This window comes from Lichenostomus cassidix, chromosome 3 (genome assembly GCF_008360975.1).
Source record: "Lichenostomus cassidix isolate B80296 chromosome 3, HeHo_3.0, whole genome shotgun sequence".
Taxonomy (NCBI): Eukaryota; Metazoa; Chordata; class Aves; order Passeriformes; family Meliphagidae; genus Lichenostomus; species Lichenostomus cassidix.
In genome coordinates, this window is record NC_139483.1 from 53131184 (window position 1) to 53150559 (window position 19376).

Genomic DNA, 19376 nt, shown 5'->3' on the forward strand with positions numbered 1-19376 from the left:
TCAGCTGGTTATACCTTTTATCTTAATATCTCACTTATGATTATGATGTACATAGTCTCATTTGATAGTCCTTGCAAGTCAGATGTGTCAGCACTCTGATAACAACAGCGTGATCCCATGTCACAGTTTTCATTCCACCTATCCCAGGGCTCTGTGCTTTCCTTCATGTGTAATACATATAAAATTCTCCAAAAAGTGTAGTCATAAATTACACACTTTTCAGGAAAGAAAGACTGACTCAGGCACCTCAAGCACTGGAGGACAAAGATGAAGGCAGAAGTTCCAGATCCTGTGATGTTAAGGGGATTTTACAGAGGACTGATCAGATAGAGAAATTGAAATACTAGTAACTACACATTTAACTAAAAGGTCTGAAGCCTGTACTTAATTACAGTATCAGCTGGGATGCAGAGTTAGTGCATTGAAAGAAGAAAGACTCCTGCCTTTTGTCAGTTGTTTTAGCTATAGATCTTATTAGGGCTGAGTTACTAAAGGGAACCCAGAGGAAAGAACACTAATACTGTATGCCAAAGGGAGTCTGTTCCTTCCCAACAAAATTAATTTGGGCCTTATTAACTCTTCTCTGAAGAGAGCTAATGACACATCACAGTGTGGGGAGGAGGGATAGCCCTTGTCACACACTGGATGCTAGAGAAACTACACCTTCTCCAGTCCAAAAAAAAATAAATGGGATTTGTGGGTCTGACACATGACACTCTACAGTCACTAATAATTGTGAATCCTCTACCAGCACTGGAGTCCAGACATTATTTTTCACTTGAGGAGGTGTTTCTTACCCAGTTTGGCTGTTGCAGGTATACGATTCTTGAGTGGGACAAGGCGATCTTTGCTTGTTTTCTCCAATGGGAGCTCACATTTGATGTGACGTCTGAAATTCTCCCGCAGAATAGAACGGATGACCTTCACGATGTTAGTCTTGTTCTCAGAATCACTGCAAGTTCAAGAAAACACAGAACTTTGTTTTCCTCTCTGAAGCAAGATGCTGGGATAAAATGTTCCCACTTCCTTTCTGCTGATATGCTTTAGTGCAGTGGTTTTTTTCAAAAGCTTGCTTTAGTAGTAGTGGGTTTGCAACTATCATAAAATCATAGAATGTTCTGGGTTGGAAGGGAAATTCAAGATCATCTAGTTCACTCCCCCTGCCATGGGCAGGGATATCTTAACACTGTTAGACATTTCATGCATCTTGTGTTTTGAGCTCTCGGTTACTTCCTTTTAGAAAATAACTTGAAAGGTAAATTCTATATGAGGAAATCACCACTTTAAGTGGTCTTTATGAGAAAGTAATTCCTGTTAACCAAGAGTCTGATAAAATTAGTTTGCGCATACCATACTGGAACTTGTGTTCCTATATCTGCAGATTTCTGATGTTGGATCACTGCACCTAATTCACTCCCATTTGAATTTGTTATACTCTATACAGTTAAAGACTGGCATAGTGCCTGGCTTCAAGTAGTGGGTGCCACTGCTAAACTGCTGATACAAAGGTCACATGGGGGAAGATTTTAATTTTTTTAAATTTGATTAATGTGGTTTATGAAATACAACCTCCATGTAAAACTTACCTGCTGCACAATTGAAAAATTGTTTCTGGCCTGCCTTCTAGTTCTGACTTGGTGTGAATCAGTTCCCAGATACAGCTGTTCTCTGTTCCTGTGCATGGAAAGAAACGTTATTTTGCATACGCTCCACAAAACCTTTGGCATTAGAAAGACAAGGGTAGAGCTCCTCCATTCTCCCAACTGCAGTGTTAACACAGCCATGTGTGCATCTACAGAAGATCTCACCCAAATTGGAACCCAGCAGTCCCCTTGAGCTCTCTTGTTGCAGCAGCCTAGCACTGCCTTGAATAACTACTCTCTTGGAGAGTTGCTTCCCCCATTCTAGCTGCTTCTCCATGTCTTCCAGCCTTAACAGGCCTTCACTCAGGTGTGCTCTAAAGACCTTGTGACACTTTGCAGAGCATACAGAAGTGGACAGGACCATAAAGATCAAATTGAAAATAAACCTGCAGCCCTCTGCTACCACAAATTACAGTCAACTTTCCCCTGTTTGAAAAAACATGAGGATCAGCACACACAGCATCAGGGTGTCACCATGATGTCAACTATGGTAAATCACCTTCCTTTTACTGGGGGTTTCCATTTTGTCATTCCTTCACATCATGTTATATCTCCCTAAATGCACAGAAGAAGTGAACATACCAAATGAAGAAAGTCTGTGAATATATCAAGCCTGTACCCCCTGAGCACAGAGACAACACAGAGTGGATAGTATTTTCTCTACACCTGCCTGTTTCCAGAGGCTCCAGAAAGATGACTGGAAGAAGCAGCATTACAGAATCCCAGAAAAGCATTCAATCCTAAAGTATTTACTGCAAGAGTTACCTGCTGTGTTCCCCAGTCGAACTTGAAGAGCAGATAAAGGAATCAGCCAACGAAATTTAAATGCATCCAAGTCACCATAATTATGTGCAGCACGAACATTGGTAGGCTGTAAAAAGAAAAAAAAGGATATTTCTAAGATGTAGAAGTAGAAAAGTGGTGGTGTTTTGTGTTACTCTTAAAAGACCTGCTTCTGAAGAAAAACTAAGTTCATTAAACTTTCCTTCAGTACCTTAAAATATGCTTTTAAATGTAGTTGAAATGGTGATAGACACAACCTTTGGAATTCGTAATTGCTTCAACTTTTAAAAGCCATTTGATTTTAATGGATAAAAATAATACTTTGCCTGTAAAGTACTACCAGGGAACAAGTTTTCTCTGAAAGAACATGCAGACTGTTGATTAACAGAATACATTAATCATGTAGCTGACTGCTGCTACTTTTAGAGCCCCTCCATCTGTTAAAATAAGCAAGGTGCAGTACATTACCACTGGTACTTGGAACATACAACTTGCTACCTGCCTTCTACATTTTAGGTATGTAAATGGGTACAGAGGAGGTTATGTCTATAATGCCCCTTTTCCTTTCTTTCCAGGATGATCAAGGGTCTGTAAAACAAAGGTTTTTCACCTACACCCTGTGTTACGGTAGGCCATCATAAATGCTGTCTGGAAGAATCAGTGATTTCTGCATGGCTATGTTTCATATTCCACCTGATAAAACTAACATGGGGCTCACACAGAGAAGATGCTGCTGCTTACTAAATAACAAAAAATATTTATTGCTACACAGATATTGAATACTTGTTTTAGCTGGGATAGCCAGAATTCCAGCTTAGGAAGGGAAAGTGGTGTTTCACCTCAAACACTCCCCCTTCAATGCTGGTATGGTCTGTCTCACATTGCAAGATAAACATCCACCACCTCCACTGATACCAGACTTACCATTTTCTTTTTCAGTTTGTAGTTCTCCTTATACACCAGTATTACAGCCCTCTTGAAAACTAAAAAGAAAACAAAGAAAGGAAAACTTAATTACAGGCATAATATTCAATGAAAATACTATCTTGGAGAAACTGATTATTGTAGTCATGGGCATGTGAAGGATAAGCAAGCGTTGAAAAGCATTTGCCCTGGATTAAGATGACAACTGGGTTTTTCATCCTGCACTTCTATGCAATGGTATTATTTTTCCCTCAGATTTTGTTGCAGGCATTTAGGATGAAGCCATTCTGCACATATATTCTGATGCTGCCAGCAACCACCTATCTCCTGTAAGTCTTCACATAAAAAAATAGAGCAGCTGTAGATTAGATGTAAAAATTTTCTTTCTGTAATCAGTGGATATTTTCAAGTGGAGCAAAGGGCCTCTAAAAGCAGAGTGCTGTGAAGGACACAGTCTGTTCTTCGTGCAGTTTGACATTTGTTTAGTTTCTCAGACATCTCAATTCCTACTTTTCCTTCTGCAAGACTTCTCTGGCTTCTACAAAATCCCACTGGAGTGTCTCACTAACTTTATCTAATCTTTCAGACTCCAGGGAGACAGGGACATGTGGTCAGGGACATTGCTCCCATCTGTAAGGAGGAACAGAAACACAGAGGCATTGAAGTTGCAGATGAACTGAAGGATGGTTCCTCAGAGCCATCCTAGATCCCACATTGGTTGCTAGGGCAGAATTAGCTCTATCGCTGCTCATGCATCCATGTTTCCTTCCAGAGGAATGAGGGACAGTGGTATGAATTTGAGTCTTATTTCTACATTAAGCCAGGATGCAGCCACAGCAAGCACAGCATTAACCCCAGAGCTTGGCAGCTTCCTTCAGTTCTACATATTAGGTGCATTTTCTAAGCTGCCTGCAGGGAGTTCAAAGTGAGAATAATCAGTTTCCCAAGTGGCAGATGGCCAGTCCAAGCTAAGCATCAGGCCCAGAGTCCTTTCATTCATACATGTCTTGCTGGGAAGTGTCCAGCATACACACATCACTGAAAAGCTCATCCCAGGGAAGGAGTGCCCTGAGAAAGAGAAACTTGTCTGTCATCAACTGAAGCTACTCTGTAGTTCTTTATCCACTGAAATATTAAAATAATATTTTTTACAGAAATGGACTCTTGTTTGTATGCTCTCATTTCCACATCAAGTTTCAGGTTAAAATAATCTGGATGGTGATTTCAGTGCAGTAGCTGTAAAGCAGAAGTTATTCTGAATTCACAAGAGTAGAATAAATCATGGTTTTCCAACAAGTCTTTGAAAGCCTCATTTAACAGATTTTTCTAAAGAGTCTAATACTGCCTCTTGAAAATCACTGATTTCCATAGTTTAAATATAGGCAAGACAGCAGCTGAGGGTGGCTCACAGAGCAAACAGTACCAGCAAGCAAACAAATAGAATTTTTTTCATATTAGGAAATACAGCTATGTATTTTTTCAGATATAAGTCCGCCCTAGATATCACATGACTACAGGGAAGGCTTTTATCCTGTGAGAAGATCTAATGTGGCAATCTTTAGATTTGAAAGAGCAGAGTCATTAAGGAAGACACTTACCAAACACTGTAAGTTCAAGGTCTTTCCTTGCTTTGCCCAGTGATGGGAAGGGATTCAGCCATGTAACTGTAGAGTGCATAAGAAGTTCTCCCATTGAAAGCTCTGTCACCTGTATTAAATTATAACAGCAGACAATATAAATAAACAGTATAAATACATACATCAGTGCTGCATTTTACACATATGTAAAACATATGTGAGTACACATTGGTAACTTTAAGGATCTATGTTTTCTTTATTTACTCTATGTATAGAAAAAGATCTGCACTACAGCAGGAAAAGTGTCAGTGACTACACAAAGTAGTAGTCCCTAAGTTATGGAAGGTGGATAGAAGTTCTTACTATTTATAACTTGGAAAAATGTTGTGATCTAATAATCTTACATTTACATATAGCCAGTTGTGAACTGCCTGATTTATTAGCTGTAAGTATCTTTAATTTCTATGGAGTAATTAGTATTAATGCCACTGCAAATGCCAGAATTAATGGAGGTCTTGTTGTCTAAGGCTCTTTTCTTCTGTGGGACAACATAATGCTGAAGAATATCACACACAGGCTGTCAAATTTTGTTTCCCCATAAATTATGAGAAAGCAGGAGTCAACTGGGACAATTTGACTTTTACTAGCAGGAAATTAAACAACTGAGATGACATCTCTCTTATCTGATATCCAACTTAAAAGATTTTATCTGCTTAGTAATTGTTTGATGTAAATGGTTAAGTTGAGGCCTTGCTGCCCCAGTTCTGGGAGATGACTGCACACAGTCTGTATAACTAATGGGTTTTGCTCTGACAAATACCCATGGATGCCTCAGCACTGGAAGTGTAGAGAATGAGAATAACAGACCTTAATGTGAAATCCCTCGATTGCCATTTTCATTTACACGGGTGAAAAAATATGTTAAGAACTTAAGAATTCAATAGCATAAAATCTGAATGCCTTGGGGCATGGATAATCTCTGCAACATTTTGACAAGAGGAGGTTTTTTTCTAGTGAGAGCTATGTCTACTTCTGCTTGCAATTCCTGTCAGTCCAGAAGGTGACTATGGCAGCTGTCTGAAAATTTTACTGGAACCTACTGACAGAAAGAAACTTGACAGGCAGATACAAAAGAGAAGTCAAAATATTAAAGGAAAATGGAGCAAGCTGGATAATGCTTCAAGAGTCAATACAACATGTTGTTTCTTCTCTTACCTCTTTCTCTGTTCCACTTTGATCTGCAACCAGTTGGTCAAATACAGTGCCATAATCTTCATATATCTTCTGCATCTCATTGATGTGACTTGCTACTTTTTCCATTGCCTTCAGTGCTTCTGTAAGGTTTAAAATTTTCATAGACAGCTATTTAATTAATTTGTATTTTCTAAGCAAAATTTTTAATTGAATTTCCCTTGAGGCACGTAAAATTATGTTGCCTTTCCAAGGTCTGGTGAACTGAATTCTAGCTTTATATCACTGCTTTCTTGTAGCAACAGTACAAGGAATACTTCCTGGTCAGAGTAAGTGAAAAATGCTCATGTGGTGTCTTAAGTGCTTGAAAAGGCTGCAATAAGCATTCCAGTGACAAGCCCCCAAATGTATCAATATTTATAGCAATATGATAGTAATCATGGTTAAATTTTGCATCTTGCAAATATAGGGCCATTAGGACCTCTGGCGTAATCTACACTCATCCTATAATAAGTTATCTAATTATCTTTAGGAGAAACAAATTGCATTTGTCTACCCCAGAATGGACAAAGAAATACAGTGTGAGGCTGTACAGGTTCCTCATAGACTGTATACATTAAATGCTGGTGGCTAAGTTTTGTTTAAATTTCGTTTTCCAAATAAGAATGTCATTAGACTCCACTAGATTTTTGTATTAGTTCAGAACAGAATTGGACAAGGGTACTTTGTTTAATCAGTTCTTAATGGTACAGCATTTTAGCAGTTTGATATCCATCCTGACCTGCTCATATATCCCCTCCAAAGGAAAAATATCAGAAGCTCCTTTGAAGTCAGTAAGAGCCTCACGAGTTTTTACTGACAATGTATTTTGCCTGCATCTGTTTTGTGAAAATGACAATCAATCCATAAAATAGATCTCTTGATTTTCATCCACCATGTGCAGACAGACCTGAACTGGAATTTGCCAGGGTGAACTCCCAGGCATCTGAGCCTAGAAAAGCAATAAACTCTAATGTCGGTTAGACAAGTCACTCTACATGGGAGCACTGTAAAGATTTGGCAAAGATTTCTTCTACACAAGCAGGAGTCACAGAAAGACTTCAAATAACAAACATTTCCTTCTGTGGTGCTCTTAAACTTTGACATATTTCAAGAACTAAATAATAACCACAAGATGGAGCCTTGGTCAGTGTTTCTCAAGTAGGTAAAAAAAAGAAAAAGCAGCACTGTGACCTGACATGCTCCTGAGCATGAGAATAAAGACCTCAGTCCTACTTGCCATAGCAAATCCTGGGCATAACTACTCAAAGGGACTTGGTCATACCAAGCATGACTTTTAGCCAAAAGAATGAAAAAAATACTTATTATTTTTAAGGAAAGGAAAGGAAAGGAAAGGAAAGGAAAGGAATTCTCTCTAGGTTTTGACAAGTTCTGTGCTATCAACCAGAATGCCTACCTGTATCTTCAGAAAGGGCAGGAAATAAAACTTAACTCATGTTCATTCCTGCAGAAGAAAGGGAGAAGTTACCTGTCAGATGATAGTGCTCCTCACTCTCATTGTCTGTCAGAGACACTAGCTCTTTTAAAAGCAGAGGATATTTCAGCACTCTCTGAACAGGCTTTATGAGATATGACTCCAGTGTTGAAGAATGTTGCTTTGTGGGATTTCGAGCATCCAGAAAGGTCTTAAAGGCACTATCCGTTTTGGCTAGATGAAAAAAAAATATAAAAAGAAAAAAAAAGCATTGGTCACTTGAACATGGAAGTCATAGAAGCTACAATAATTTGAAAGTGTGGAATTGCAACTTGCTTGAACCCAGCACCTTTTCAATGGATGGTTTACAGAGTAGTATACACTATTCACTTCATACTAATTTCCTGCATTAAATCACATTCATAAGGGCTGAGAGAGCAATTTTATGAAGATGAGATTATTCCTATAATTTTTCCACTCCATTGCAGCGAATAGCAGAGGAAGTAATTCCTGACTTATTCTACCACTTGTTGCTGCTTTTGGGAGCCCGGGTCTGCAGACAGCACAAACTTGGGGAAGGAGTTTCTACTGCCTGGAGGTTACAAAAGGCAGTAGATCCTTCAGGTCTATACCATATTTCAGCAGAGCCTCTGATCTTAGATCTTCCTGTTGAAAGATACCTAATTAGACTTTGTTTTATAGCAATACTTATTCCTTGATTTGTACCAATATTCTCTGCATGTTCACAAGATTTGTTACGGTAGTTCACTGCAGCTTGAACTCATGTAAATGAATTACAATAATAAAGACAACCGTTACCTCTCTCAAGAACTTTCTGAACTTTGATGTGGTTTGCACAGAAGCCACTGTACAGTTTGAAGTGGTCAGCATAATACAGAAAGGAGCCTCCGAGGGAAAACAGCAATTTCTGAAATCAACACAATTAAAACACAAATTCACTACTAGAGTCCTAAATAAATATTCAGGCACACAACACACAGACTCAATGGCGCAATTATCTGCTATCTTTCTGTACAGACATATATACAACATGAACATACTACTGGTAGTAACTTGATGATATTTTTGTATTTTGTGGAGTGTAGAGGTCAGCCTATTTAGGCACAGCCTGCAATTTTCTCCTTTCTTCCTGTGCAGGTATTCTGTTTTACTTCATATTTCAGGCAGCATGGGAATAAAAATCAACAGACATGTAACTATGTTGTGCTGGGAAAAAAAACATGAGCAATAGGAAGCAAGATATAAAAGTGCCAAGCCAGAAGAGACAGAGTAAAACAAATACAGGATTGCTTTACAACTGTTTTAATTTTTTCAGGCAGGTGGTAATTACAAGACACCTCATGTTCTTGGATGAAGGGGAGGTTGGGAAGATGTAGGAGGGACTGATTAACAAGAGAGAGGGTTTTTAGAAAAATTCCTTTCCAAAGCAAATATAAGAAAGAGGAGTAGTGAGGAAGGAGAAAAGCAGCTCTTTGCCCTCTTTTAATCAGTGTTTGCTCCACAAAATGCAGCAGGTGTTGGGGAGACCTGCCAGAAGTTGCGCTCAGTCCTGAGCCAGTGACTCCATCGCCAGGGAACCTACTTCCTCCAGCCAGGGCAGGTAGTGAGTGGTGCTACAGCCATTTGCACTTTGCAGGCCCTCTGCTTGGACCTCACAATGTGGGAAACTCATGTGGCTTTTAAGAAGAAAAGCTCCCAGTCTGTAGTGGGTTAGTTGGGCACAGCAGTGAGAAGCATAGGCAGGGCAGAATTCAGTATAGCAACAAGAACCTCTCTACAAAGGAGTTCTGCCTCACAAACACTGTCAGTGTATCGTGTCCTCAAAGTCTACTCCGCCTTTTCCCATGCTGTAACTTTTGCCATGGGAAGGAGGAAGATAAGGCCACAAAAAATAGCACTTATCTTTCATTGCTGAATAGAAGTCTGTAATCCAAAGTAAAGCTTCAAACACAAAAGCAATCTTATGAAACTTCTTAGAGCCAGAAACTTCTTAGAGCCAGATTTTTAGAAACATTTGCAGGCACACTACAAAGTATGAAATGATGAAATATTTACCCGGAACTGAGATGGTGTTTCCAATGTGTTAAAATCTGAGGAAGAAGATATTCCATCTTCAAGGGTCTCCAAAAACACCTTCTGGAAATCCAGCATTTCTGGCAGGCTGCCAAACAAGGACTCCATCTGTGGAAAACAACAGGCTATGAAGTACAGCACTCCATGGACCTAAGAGTGGTCTTTTGAAAACAGTGCACTAAGGAGATGTAACACACAGAGATTGCAAAGGCCAATCATGTTTTCATTAATATTTTTCAAACAGGTTTTATAAAAATATCCATACAAAATGTGAAGATTTCTCAGCAGTTAATTCAGAAGAACAATTACGCTATAAGAAAAGGAAGTGACGCACACACCACACAGAAAGGCACTGACTGGTGTCATTCCTATTGACATCTTTGCTGTTTGCTTTTTCTGTTATGTTCTTAGCAATGAAAAACCCAAGTCCCAAGGTCTTAGCCCATAAAAGAATGAAAAGGATATTTTTCAGATGTTCCCTCACCTCATCCTGAGTAAGGAAGGTCTCTTTTTGAAGAGGCTCTAAGTACAGCTCGAAGAGGCAGCTCAAGTCCTGCAAGAAAGAGTATTTGTTCACTATTTATGTAACATTTTGAAACTGTTCTTCAAGTGGCAACCTTGAGATAGGGGTAAGTTTGGGGAATGAATTAAAGATACAATTCCTTTTCAGTAACAAAATTACCTGCATGTTGTTAGCAAAGAAGCTACTGCTAAATTAGAGGCAAACTGATTTCAGGGTAATGTTTTTATTTCATCCTTAAAGCTTCACAACTTGATTATAACAAATTTTAGCCTAGCATGAGGAAAAAAATGTTACAGGAAATTGTTTTCCAATGAGTCTACCTGTTATGGACAGCATCAAATGTTTTCATCATGTATGTTAAATAAACTATACAAATAACCATTTATTTAAACATCTGTAATAATATTCAGAAGATAGCATTTTAAAAACCTATTAGTTATTAAAGCGTTCAGTTATGTTGTCAGGTAGGTGTGGTCAAGGGCTTTTTCAGTCACTTCTTCAGAGAATTGATGCCACTTTTGAAGGCTTCTTCCCCCACACCAAAGCATGACAGCAGGGCTGGGGCCCACTACAGGGCTCTCCGACCCTGGGAAGAGACACACCAGAAATGCTATGCAGAAGGAATAATCAGCAGCTCCCCAAGAATGCCATAAAAAGTATGTGCAGCCTGCCAGGATTTTTCCTGATGCAAAATTTAATATATATCAGTGACCTCCATAGTAAGGCTTTGTTCAAGTGACTCCTCTAAAAGAAACATCAGGTGGACATAAATGAGGGTCCAGCATATAGCTGTATTAGTGCCTTGGTGGATGTACAAAGTGTTTTCTTTTCCACAAACATTATTGCAGCAAGCACTGATATCTGCAAATACATGTTTTCAGATCCAGAAAAGGAGACCTCCTTCTTGCTGGAAGTCAATGAAATCAATGTTTTCATGTTTCTTTTGGCATCCAGTCACATGCATTTAGGGTTTATTAAAAGAAGAGAGACACATTGAAAAAAATTACAGACTTATCAGTCAGAAGAGAAATAACTTTCATGTGATACTACAACCCACTGGACCTGTGCCTTCTAGCTTTGCTGATTCAAAAATAATCATGCACTATTTTCCACAATTAAGCTTTCCTTTCTCATTTTGTAAGAGACTATTCTATTCTTCTACCAGATTTATTTTCATCTTGAAAACTAGGGAGACATCCCCTGGAAAACCCTTTTTGTATTGCAGGTATCTTCTCCTCACAAGTGACCACTCTCCGATACAAACTGATGACAACTGATGCTACTACATCAAATCCTACAGCCTCAATTACAGGAGCACGTCTGCCAAAAACAACAGGAACAATTAGGTAAGGAGACTTTGTAGGTTATAGCCCTTGTAGAGGGCTGGTTATATAAAGATAAGATCAAAATATGCTAAGACCACCCACAAGTCATGGTTAGTCTCAAAAATAAGCCTCAAAAACAAGTGAGCCTTTTTTTTTTTTTTTACCTTGACATAAGATTTCTCAGTGTCCATAAGCTCTTGGATGACTTTCCTAAGTCTATCTGCATCAGAAAGGTGGCGAGCCAGTGGTCGTGGAGGTGGATCATGGTTGTCCTTCTGTCCTTCCATATTGCTTGCTTGGACTTCTTGGAAGTTCCGGCACAACGCACTGATCTGTTCCGCACTCTGTTGAGTAAGAAACAGACAAGCGACGATGTTTTAGAATACAAGTTGTACTACAATTATTTCTAAATCACTCTGATTTTGTTCATGCTACAAATTCAGGGGCCAGAGCATGCCACTGATTTTTGTCAGATGTGTATCTTGACAGCTTTGAACATCTTTAATTTATAGCAGAATGACATCATAGCAGTAAAAAGTATTTAAAATTTGCTAGAGATTTTCCAGCACAAATTATTTTCAGTTGTCCAATGCAAACTTGTGGAATGCAAAAGATGAGAGAGCACCTGGATCTACTGCATACTTTGATTCTTATGGCCCTAGCATCACACTGTTTTCCATCTCTCTGACTTTGCAACACTCACTGCATCAAAATAGAAAGAATTAGCAGATAAATATCTTACGAACATCCAGAATAATTCTTCTTTTTCGTCTGCTGCCTAAATTGTGTGTTTAGTTGTTGTTTTTTAAACAATGAGACATGGAGCTGAGGGTTAAGATTCCAATGTCAGAGGGTGTCAAAAGATGGTCAGATGCTTTCTCTCCAAGGAGAAAACTACATATCAGGATCTTTTGCTTTTAAAAAAGGCAAATGGAAACCAAAATCCTTCAGATTCTTTAGGAAGAATGAGATTCTTTAGAAGAATTTCTTTAGAAAAGAAAACAAAAAACCAGGAAATTTTCAAGCAAGGGTGGGAATTGAATATAGAAGAACAACAGTTAATCTTGTGAGGCAAAGATAGAAGAGAATGAGATATTTCTGACGCTATGAAATAGGTATGTAATTTGCTCATTTGACCACCACTAAGAGCAACTTTTGCAGGCAATAATCTTCAAAGCCTAATTTGACAATTATTTCACTATTCTCTTTTTTATGTGTTGCTTTCCTGAATGCTAAAATATCACCACCATTACCCAATTCTATGATACCAGCACTTGGTATCCACATTTTGAACTACACTTTGTAGTATACAAAACAATTCTTCTGCAGTGCTTCTGTCATTGAGACAGTTGCATATGCTGTGCGCCATTTACCACCTTGTATTTAGCAAGTGCATTCAAATGAGGACTTCATGAAGCTGCCTTATTTTCTCTGTAAGTCTTATTTCAGTGATGATATCAGGACATGAGTGCATTTCAGAACTGTCTTAATTTGTACTTATTTATTCCTCATGCTGTTTCAAGTAATCTTTTTTGGGTGTCCTGGTTCACCACTGATTACCTGTGTAGCTTGGTTCACCAACATACTTGGCCATCAAAAGAACAAATGAAAAGTTACTCTGAAAATGAATTGAGCTATACAAAGTCCCAGTAAAGCTGAGGCTAAATGAACTAGCAATATTTAATCTCAACCATTCCTGTGATAAAACACCTATATGATGAAAAATGAATGTTAAAATGTCTGATATTTGCCATATAGTCCATATTACTCTGTAGCTTCCCAGCTCCCGGTTTTGAAAAATGTCACCACTCTAAAAAACTTAAGTTACTTTCCTCACTGATATGTGCAACTAGCTTCATAATCCAGTATAATGACAACTTGCAGGACAATGAAATTTAGATACATTTAGTATTTTCAACACTTATTAGGATCTAACAACATGCAATATAAATTGAACAATGTTTGTTAGAATTACAGCTGCACAGTGATGGAATACATTTAAAAATTATAGTCAGTCTGTGACACTTAAATTAATTAGTGGTTTGCAAACAAATTGTTTAGGAAATGGTGTGTGTGTGTGTGTGTATGTGGGTGATTTTAAAGCAGCCTCTAAAGAACTGAATGCCAAAGCACTTCAGTTTTGTTTTCTTTGTTTCTGATGTCAGAAAGGTTTGTATTTGTATCAGAATTTTTCATATTTTACACTCTCTACAGCTCAAGATGCACATGGGCAGGTTGATTTACATCAGCCTTATGACTGATCAAGGACACAGGGATCAAGGATGCCAGGCAGCCTATTGAAAACAAGTCACAAGCACCATCATCAGGCACAGTTTAACAAGGAACAGTTAGAAGTCCTCTATTCCTCCTCAACCACCTTTGCATATAGAGCAGGCAGACATTGGGGAACATGCTATTTCTACATCCCCTTGAGTTTTGGGGTCAGTGCTGCATCTGTCACCAAGAATCACTGTATGGGAAAGCGTATGGAAATAGATGATACTCCTCAACATAAGTACTTTTTGATCACCTAAGCAATATAATTCTGCTTTCAAAAATTGTTCTGCATAGCTGGCTTAAGCCCAAGACACAGGATTACCTCTCAGATACTGCCAACAGGCACTGATTTTTATAAACTTCAATATGTTCCTGAATATGTTTGCAAATTTGGCATTAAAAACATTGCCCTTGGCCTCCCTGCTCACAGGATCTTTTCCTTAAGTCTTGCTGTTCTGTCTCCTTCCCTTTATGGGAGTCTTCCAGACTCTGCAATATCCAGACCTCATTCTTTGTACCCACTGTGGTACTTACATTTGGGTCAAAGCAAGCATGAAATGCTACTTGATCACAGGACAAAGGTGTTTCACATTCACTCACACATGTTGCACAGGCCACAGAAGATGAAGGATCCCATTTTGCCAGTGGAACCACTGGTTCTCAACAAAGAGCCTCGTATAAATGAGATACTTCATAGCAACAAATAAGTAGAGAAGTATAAAAAAATTCTTCCCCCACGTTTCTTCACAAAACTCTCTTACCACCTAGACTGGGATCTCTACCTTTTTCCCCTAGTGTTCTGGATGCTGCTTTCTGCCTCTGACATGAAACCATTTCCTTCTCTTTTAAAGTGTTTAAAACAGATCTTTTCTAGAAAGTCTCTGGTGATAACTCCTAGGACCATCTCTTTCCTATCTTGTATGTGTGGGTAAGAGAGGCTGAGCTGCTGCCCTGTGTTTGGAATTGTCCTACAGCTGGGATTTCGAAGCCAGCTGGGCATTCTGGATGTCAAATCAAAACTTGTTAGTCCTGTGCCCTTAAGCCAAGAAGTCTCAAAAGGAGCCCTCTGTTGATACTACACACATCCACTACAATCTTGAATAAAGGAGGAATTAACCCTGAATTTGCTCTGACCTTGACATTGCAATTGCTCGTACAAGCAGACACAACTCTCAGATAAAACTGATAAATTTCTCAAGCACACAGCTGCTTTTATTTGCGCAGGACCAAGACTGTTTGTACTTAGTATATGGTAAAAAAATCATTTATGCCAACCTGTGTACAGCTCATCAGAATAAAAATCTTTAAGTTTAAGAAAAGTCCAGATAACTGACTCTGGACAAGGCAGTTGGGTACAGATAAAAGCTGAGGAGAAACTACAGTGGAAGCAACGAACTTCCTCCAAAATCCATCACTTGACCTTATGTATGCCACTTTCAGCAATGTGTATAGGGGATTGCAAGCAGCTTAAGCTTACCTTTGGCACTGAACAGCAGACAGGTAAGGCTAAATATCCAAAAATTAAGACTAACAGTGCTAGAGCTGGGAGAGACAAATTGAGTTTATGCAGGGCTTATAGAAAAAAAAAACAACCCACATATACTTGCATTTCAGGGAGAAGGAAGCTAAGGAGCACTGTGCTGATTTATTTGCCATATTCAAGATCTTCCAACAAAGCTGTATAAACCCTTCGACAGATCTAACAGTCAGGGGAAGCAACCTCCTGCCCAATGCTCTCTTGGCCTCTTAGAAAACAGAAGGATGTGTAGAAGTAGCCTGGAGAAACATTTCTTTCATCCCTGCATATTTGAGACTCAGTCTTACGTTCCACATCCTTTTGCAGGGAGTATTCTCTGTGAATGTGGACTGCTTAAAGTAACCTTTGAAGGGAAAGTTCCAATTCACAGAGATGTCACCTTGACCCACACAGCCAACCACTGCAGTGGTGCTCAGCTTGTCAGATAGAGATATAGCACATTCCATTTTCAATAATAGTTCTGATAAGAAATATTACAGATTATTCCCCTAAAGTGAGCAAAAAGATACTCTTACAAGGATGTCTTACAAATTTTCTCTGGTCCCTGCAGACAAGCATATCATCATTTGAAGCTGTGCTATCCCCACCAGAGTAACAAAACCCCATAAAATTAATCACTGAGAAAGCAGAAGACACTAATCAGCAGTGGTTAAGAACTAGCACAACAATTTCATGGCTATCCTGTGACTTTCTACCAAATTATACTGATTGAGCATAAATGCTGCACAAGGTCAATTAGTGTTACAGGGTCTCTCCATGATGCTGTTTACTTTACCCTCATTTATACGTATCATGTACTCTGCCAGTCTGTCAGGGTTTGTTTGAAAAAGTGATAGAAAGGAACCTTTTGAGTAGGCTTAGAAAACTCTACACAGCTTAAGAAAGGCTCCTTGATGAAGTGAAAGCCATGCATGTCCTTTGAAGAGTTTTCAGGATTCTGTACCCTTTTGCAGGACACAGACCACATCTACAGGGTGGATCACCAATCCTTTGAATTGCCTACCCTAAGAAAAAACATGCTCAGAAACATCCTGCAGAAACAGATTAGATGTGTGCCCTCTAAAAATGAACAGCTAACACATCAGCTCTGTCTGATGTATGTATTTCCAGGAAAACTGAATGCACCAGTCAGCAGAAGAAATACAATTACATGGAATTTTGAGCAATGAACAGCTGGCCTGAGACCCTTCACATCACTTACCCTTTGTAAAAGGAAAGCTCTTGGAGATGTCTATCCATTTTACTTTGTGTTAGATAGTGTTTCTCTCCAGAACAAAGGTAGCCCTGATAGTCACCATTTTTTTATGGGTGCATCACTCTATGGGCATCTCTGGCATCTCCTCAGACTGGAAACTTCTTTTGTAACCAAGCAATAAAAAAGGCTAGAAAGTTGCAGGCCTTAGCTTCATTAAAGACCACAGAAAAAAAGTTGCTTTATGTTACACACCAGTACAATACCTCACTCCTCTAATTTGTTCATTAAAACTGGAAAATGCCAGCAGAGGTACAATACATCCCTCCTATAATTTGTTCATTAAAACTGGAAAATGCCAGCAGAGCTTTACTGAAAAATACCTTGTGCGATTTTCACCATAGATGTCTGGGCAAAAGTGCCGCTCAGCTTTTGGCAACAGAAGCTAAACCAAAGCAGTAGCCTCAGTCATTATTTATCTTCTGTTCTTTCTCCTTTTTTTCCCAACTTCAAGGCCACTCAGAATATGAAATTGTTCCTGACTGACAATGAAATTCTAGGGGTCTGCTTTGTTTCAATCTGTCTCTTGTGTGTCTTTTAAGTAAAATATTTAAAACTTTGCTAAAAGAAGGGCATTTTTTTTCAGTGTCCTCTCAGATTCTTCATAGCAATAAGCAAAGCATAGTTAGAGCTATGTTTTAAGGAAGGAGAAGCAAATCCTCTGCACCACAGTATGAGAAGCTGCCCTGCTAGACATTACCAGAAAATACAACAGGCAAGGAATTAACAATGAACTTTTGGTTTTGAGTTAGAATTTCCCAGTTTCAGAGAGACTCATGTTAGCAAATCAGCCTAACACAATTAGATGTCACCAACCTCATTTAGAATTATCATAGATACAATAAGAAGAGGGGCTGATGACCCAGTAGTTCTTTCCAGAGAACACAGGGTAAGGCCTGAAAGAAGGCTGAACATACAGCTGTGTAAAACAGCTAAGATGCAACCCACCTGATGTGGTGCCTGAGCTATTGATATTTGCAATGTGGCAAATCTTCCCTCTCACTTGTCACACAGAGAGATGCCCATCTTTCTCCTTGAGTACCGAAGATCCACCAGTGGTGACTGAGGTACTTGACTGAAACTCTTGTTATAAACCAAGCCATACAGCAGGGATCTGGGCCCAAGAACCTGCATTGACCAGGTCCCCAGGACAAGCAGCAACCACTGAGTTCATAGAGGCTGTGCTCAGTTTCTCTAGAATCAGTCCCCAAAGTCAACTGACCCAACTCATACCAAAGTCAAAAGCGAAACAGAAGTGATTTCCATCTCAGGATACTAAATCCTGACTATACAAAACGTAAAGGTCAGAGCATCAAGAAAACAAAAAGAGAAACCCTGACAGCCCAGCTCACAAAAAGGAGAGTTTCATGAGGTAGTACCAAAGCACACAATAAAAATATTCCCAAACTCTGATTTTGTAAAAACACTGTCAGTTCTTCCTTCCCTGGGTCCTTACCCTGATGTTGTCAATTATAATGCAGAAGGCTCATGTATTTTTCTGTCACCTGTGTAATACATATACACAGCTTCCTTATATTTTCCCAGCAATACCTTGATTATAGATCATATTTTTCCCTCCCTATTTCCACAATATTAACTTAGTTGTGAAAAAACACAGAAACAGTTAAAATATTCACGCTGCAGTTATTTCCAAATTTCCACAAAAAATCTCTTTTAAAACCTTCCCACTTCTTGTCAAAATATGGATCTTTCTTAGTCCTTTCTCTGAAAGATGTAAGAAATAACAATTTTCCTGAGCCCAGCAGCAAACAGTGCAGGCAACCAACCCACCGTTCCCTCCCCCAAACTTCAGAAACCCCAAGCTTTTTCCCATGCAGAGTACTGGTACAAACTCCCCCACCAACTACACACTGCCAGAACACAGTATTTGATTACAAATGCTGGGACAGTCATTATTTATCGAGTCCAGGCAGCTCAGATCTTCTGCAGCCCCATCACCCCAGCCTGATCAGGCAGCACCCCCAGCTGAAGCCACGCCGCTGCAGAACTCACCACCGAGAACATCCTGTGCAGGGAGCCGTAAGCTGCTGCTGCCTGCTGCTGGGTTTTGCGAGCCAGCGCTAAACTCTTAGCCCTGGTTTTACTCCTCCTGAAGGCGGGCATTGTGCCTTGTGAATGCAAACTTTGCCAAAGGAAAAGGGCTCTCGGAAGGAAGCCACGGATGTTGCGATACCCCACGAACACACCTTCCCTCTGAGCTCAGCTGCACAAGTTTCTCTTTTGTGCTGATTAACCAAAATCAGAGGCGCTGACAACATCCCAATGCAGCGAGGCTAAGCAGTGTATGAAAGTACAGACAGACCTGCCATGCCTCCCTTTCTTGCTACAAATGAAGGAAAAATATGCTAGATGTGAGTGCAGGAAAAGTGCAGTTATGACAAGGCAAGATGGATTTGATCTCCGCAGAAATATACCTGCCTCCCTGCCTGTGAAATTTACTGCATAAACAAAACATCAGGTGCTTTGAGAAAGTTAGCCAAATACCTAAAAATATCTAGAGGGTGCTGACTGCCCTGAAGGTCAGCATGATTTATCAATAGCACTGATGCTCTGTCAAGGGTATATATGCTGCTAAATGTTGTGGCATACAAATGCTCTTACAATGATAAAATGAAAAACAAATAGGCAGCTCTCTGGATGATTTCTTTATATAAGTATGCTTGTCCTTTGTTTGAACTTTTTAGCCATAATTATATCAATAAAAAGAAATTTAAAATGAGCTCAGTAATAAATTCAGGCTTGAAAGTAAGAGTCC

The 19376-nt window shown here is 39.3% G+C and overlaps 1 protein-coding gene across 2 annotated transcripts in view; it reads right to left on the reverse strand.

Moving 5' to 3' along the window:
- TIAM2 (TIAM Rac1 associated GEF 2) overlaps positions 1–19376 on the reverse strand; it is an 89007-nt gene that overhangs the window by 1291 nt on the left and 68340 nt on the right. For both annotated transcript variants that reach the window (XM_085055796.1, XM_085055794.1), the window contains exons 15-25: positions 11699–11878; positions 10171–10239; positions 9669–9794; positions 8412–8520; positions 7647–7826; positions 6143–6261; positions 4949–5057; positions 3351–3409; positions 2409–2514; positions 1587–1674; positions 798–952 (exon numbers count right to left, since the gene is read on the reverse strand). In XM_085055796.1, the coding sequence (XP_084911922.1) occupies positions 798–952; positions 1587–1674; positions 2409–2514; positions 3351–3409; positions 4949–5057; positions 6143–6261; positions 7647–7826; positions 8412–8520; positions 9669–9794; positions 10171–10239; positions 11699–11878 (1300 nt within the window). The remainder of the gene's footprint in view (positions 1–797; positions 953–1586; positions 1675–2408; positions 2515–3350; positions 3410–4948; positions 5058–6142; positions 6262–7646; positions 7827–8411; positions 8521–9668; positions 9795–10170; positions 10240–11698; positions 11879–19376) is intronic.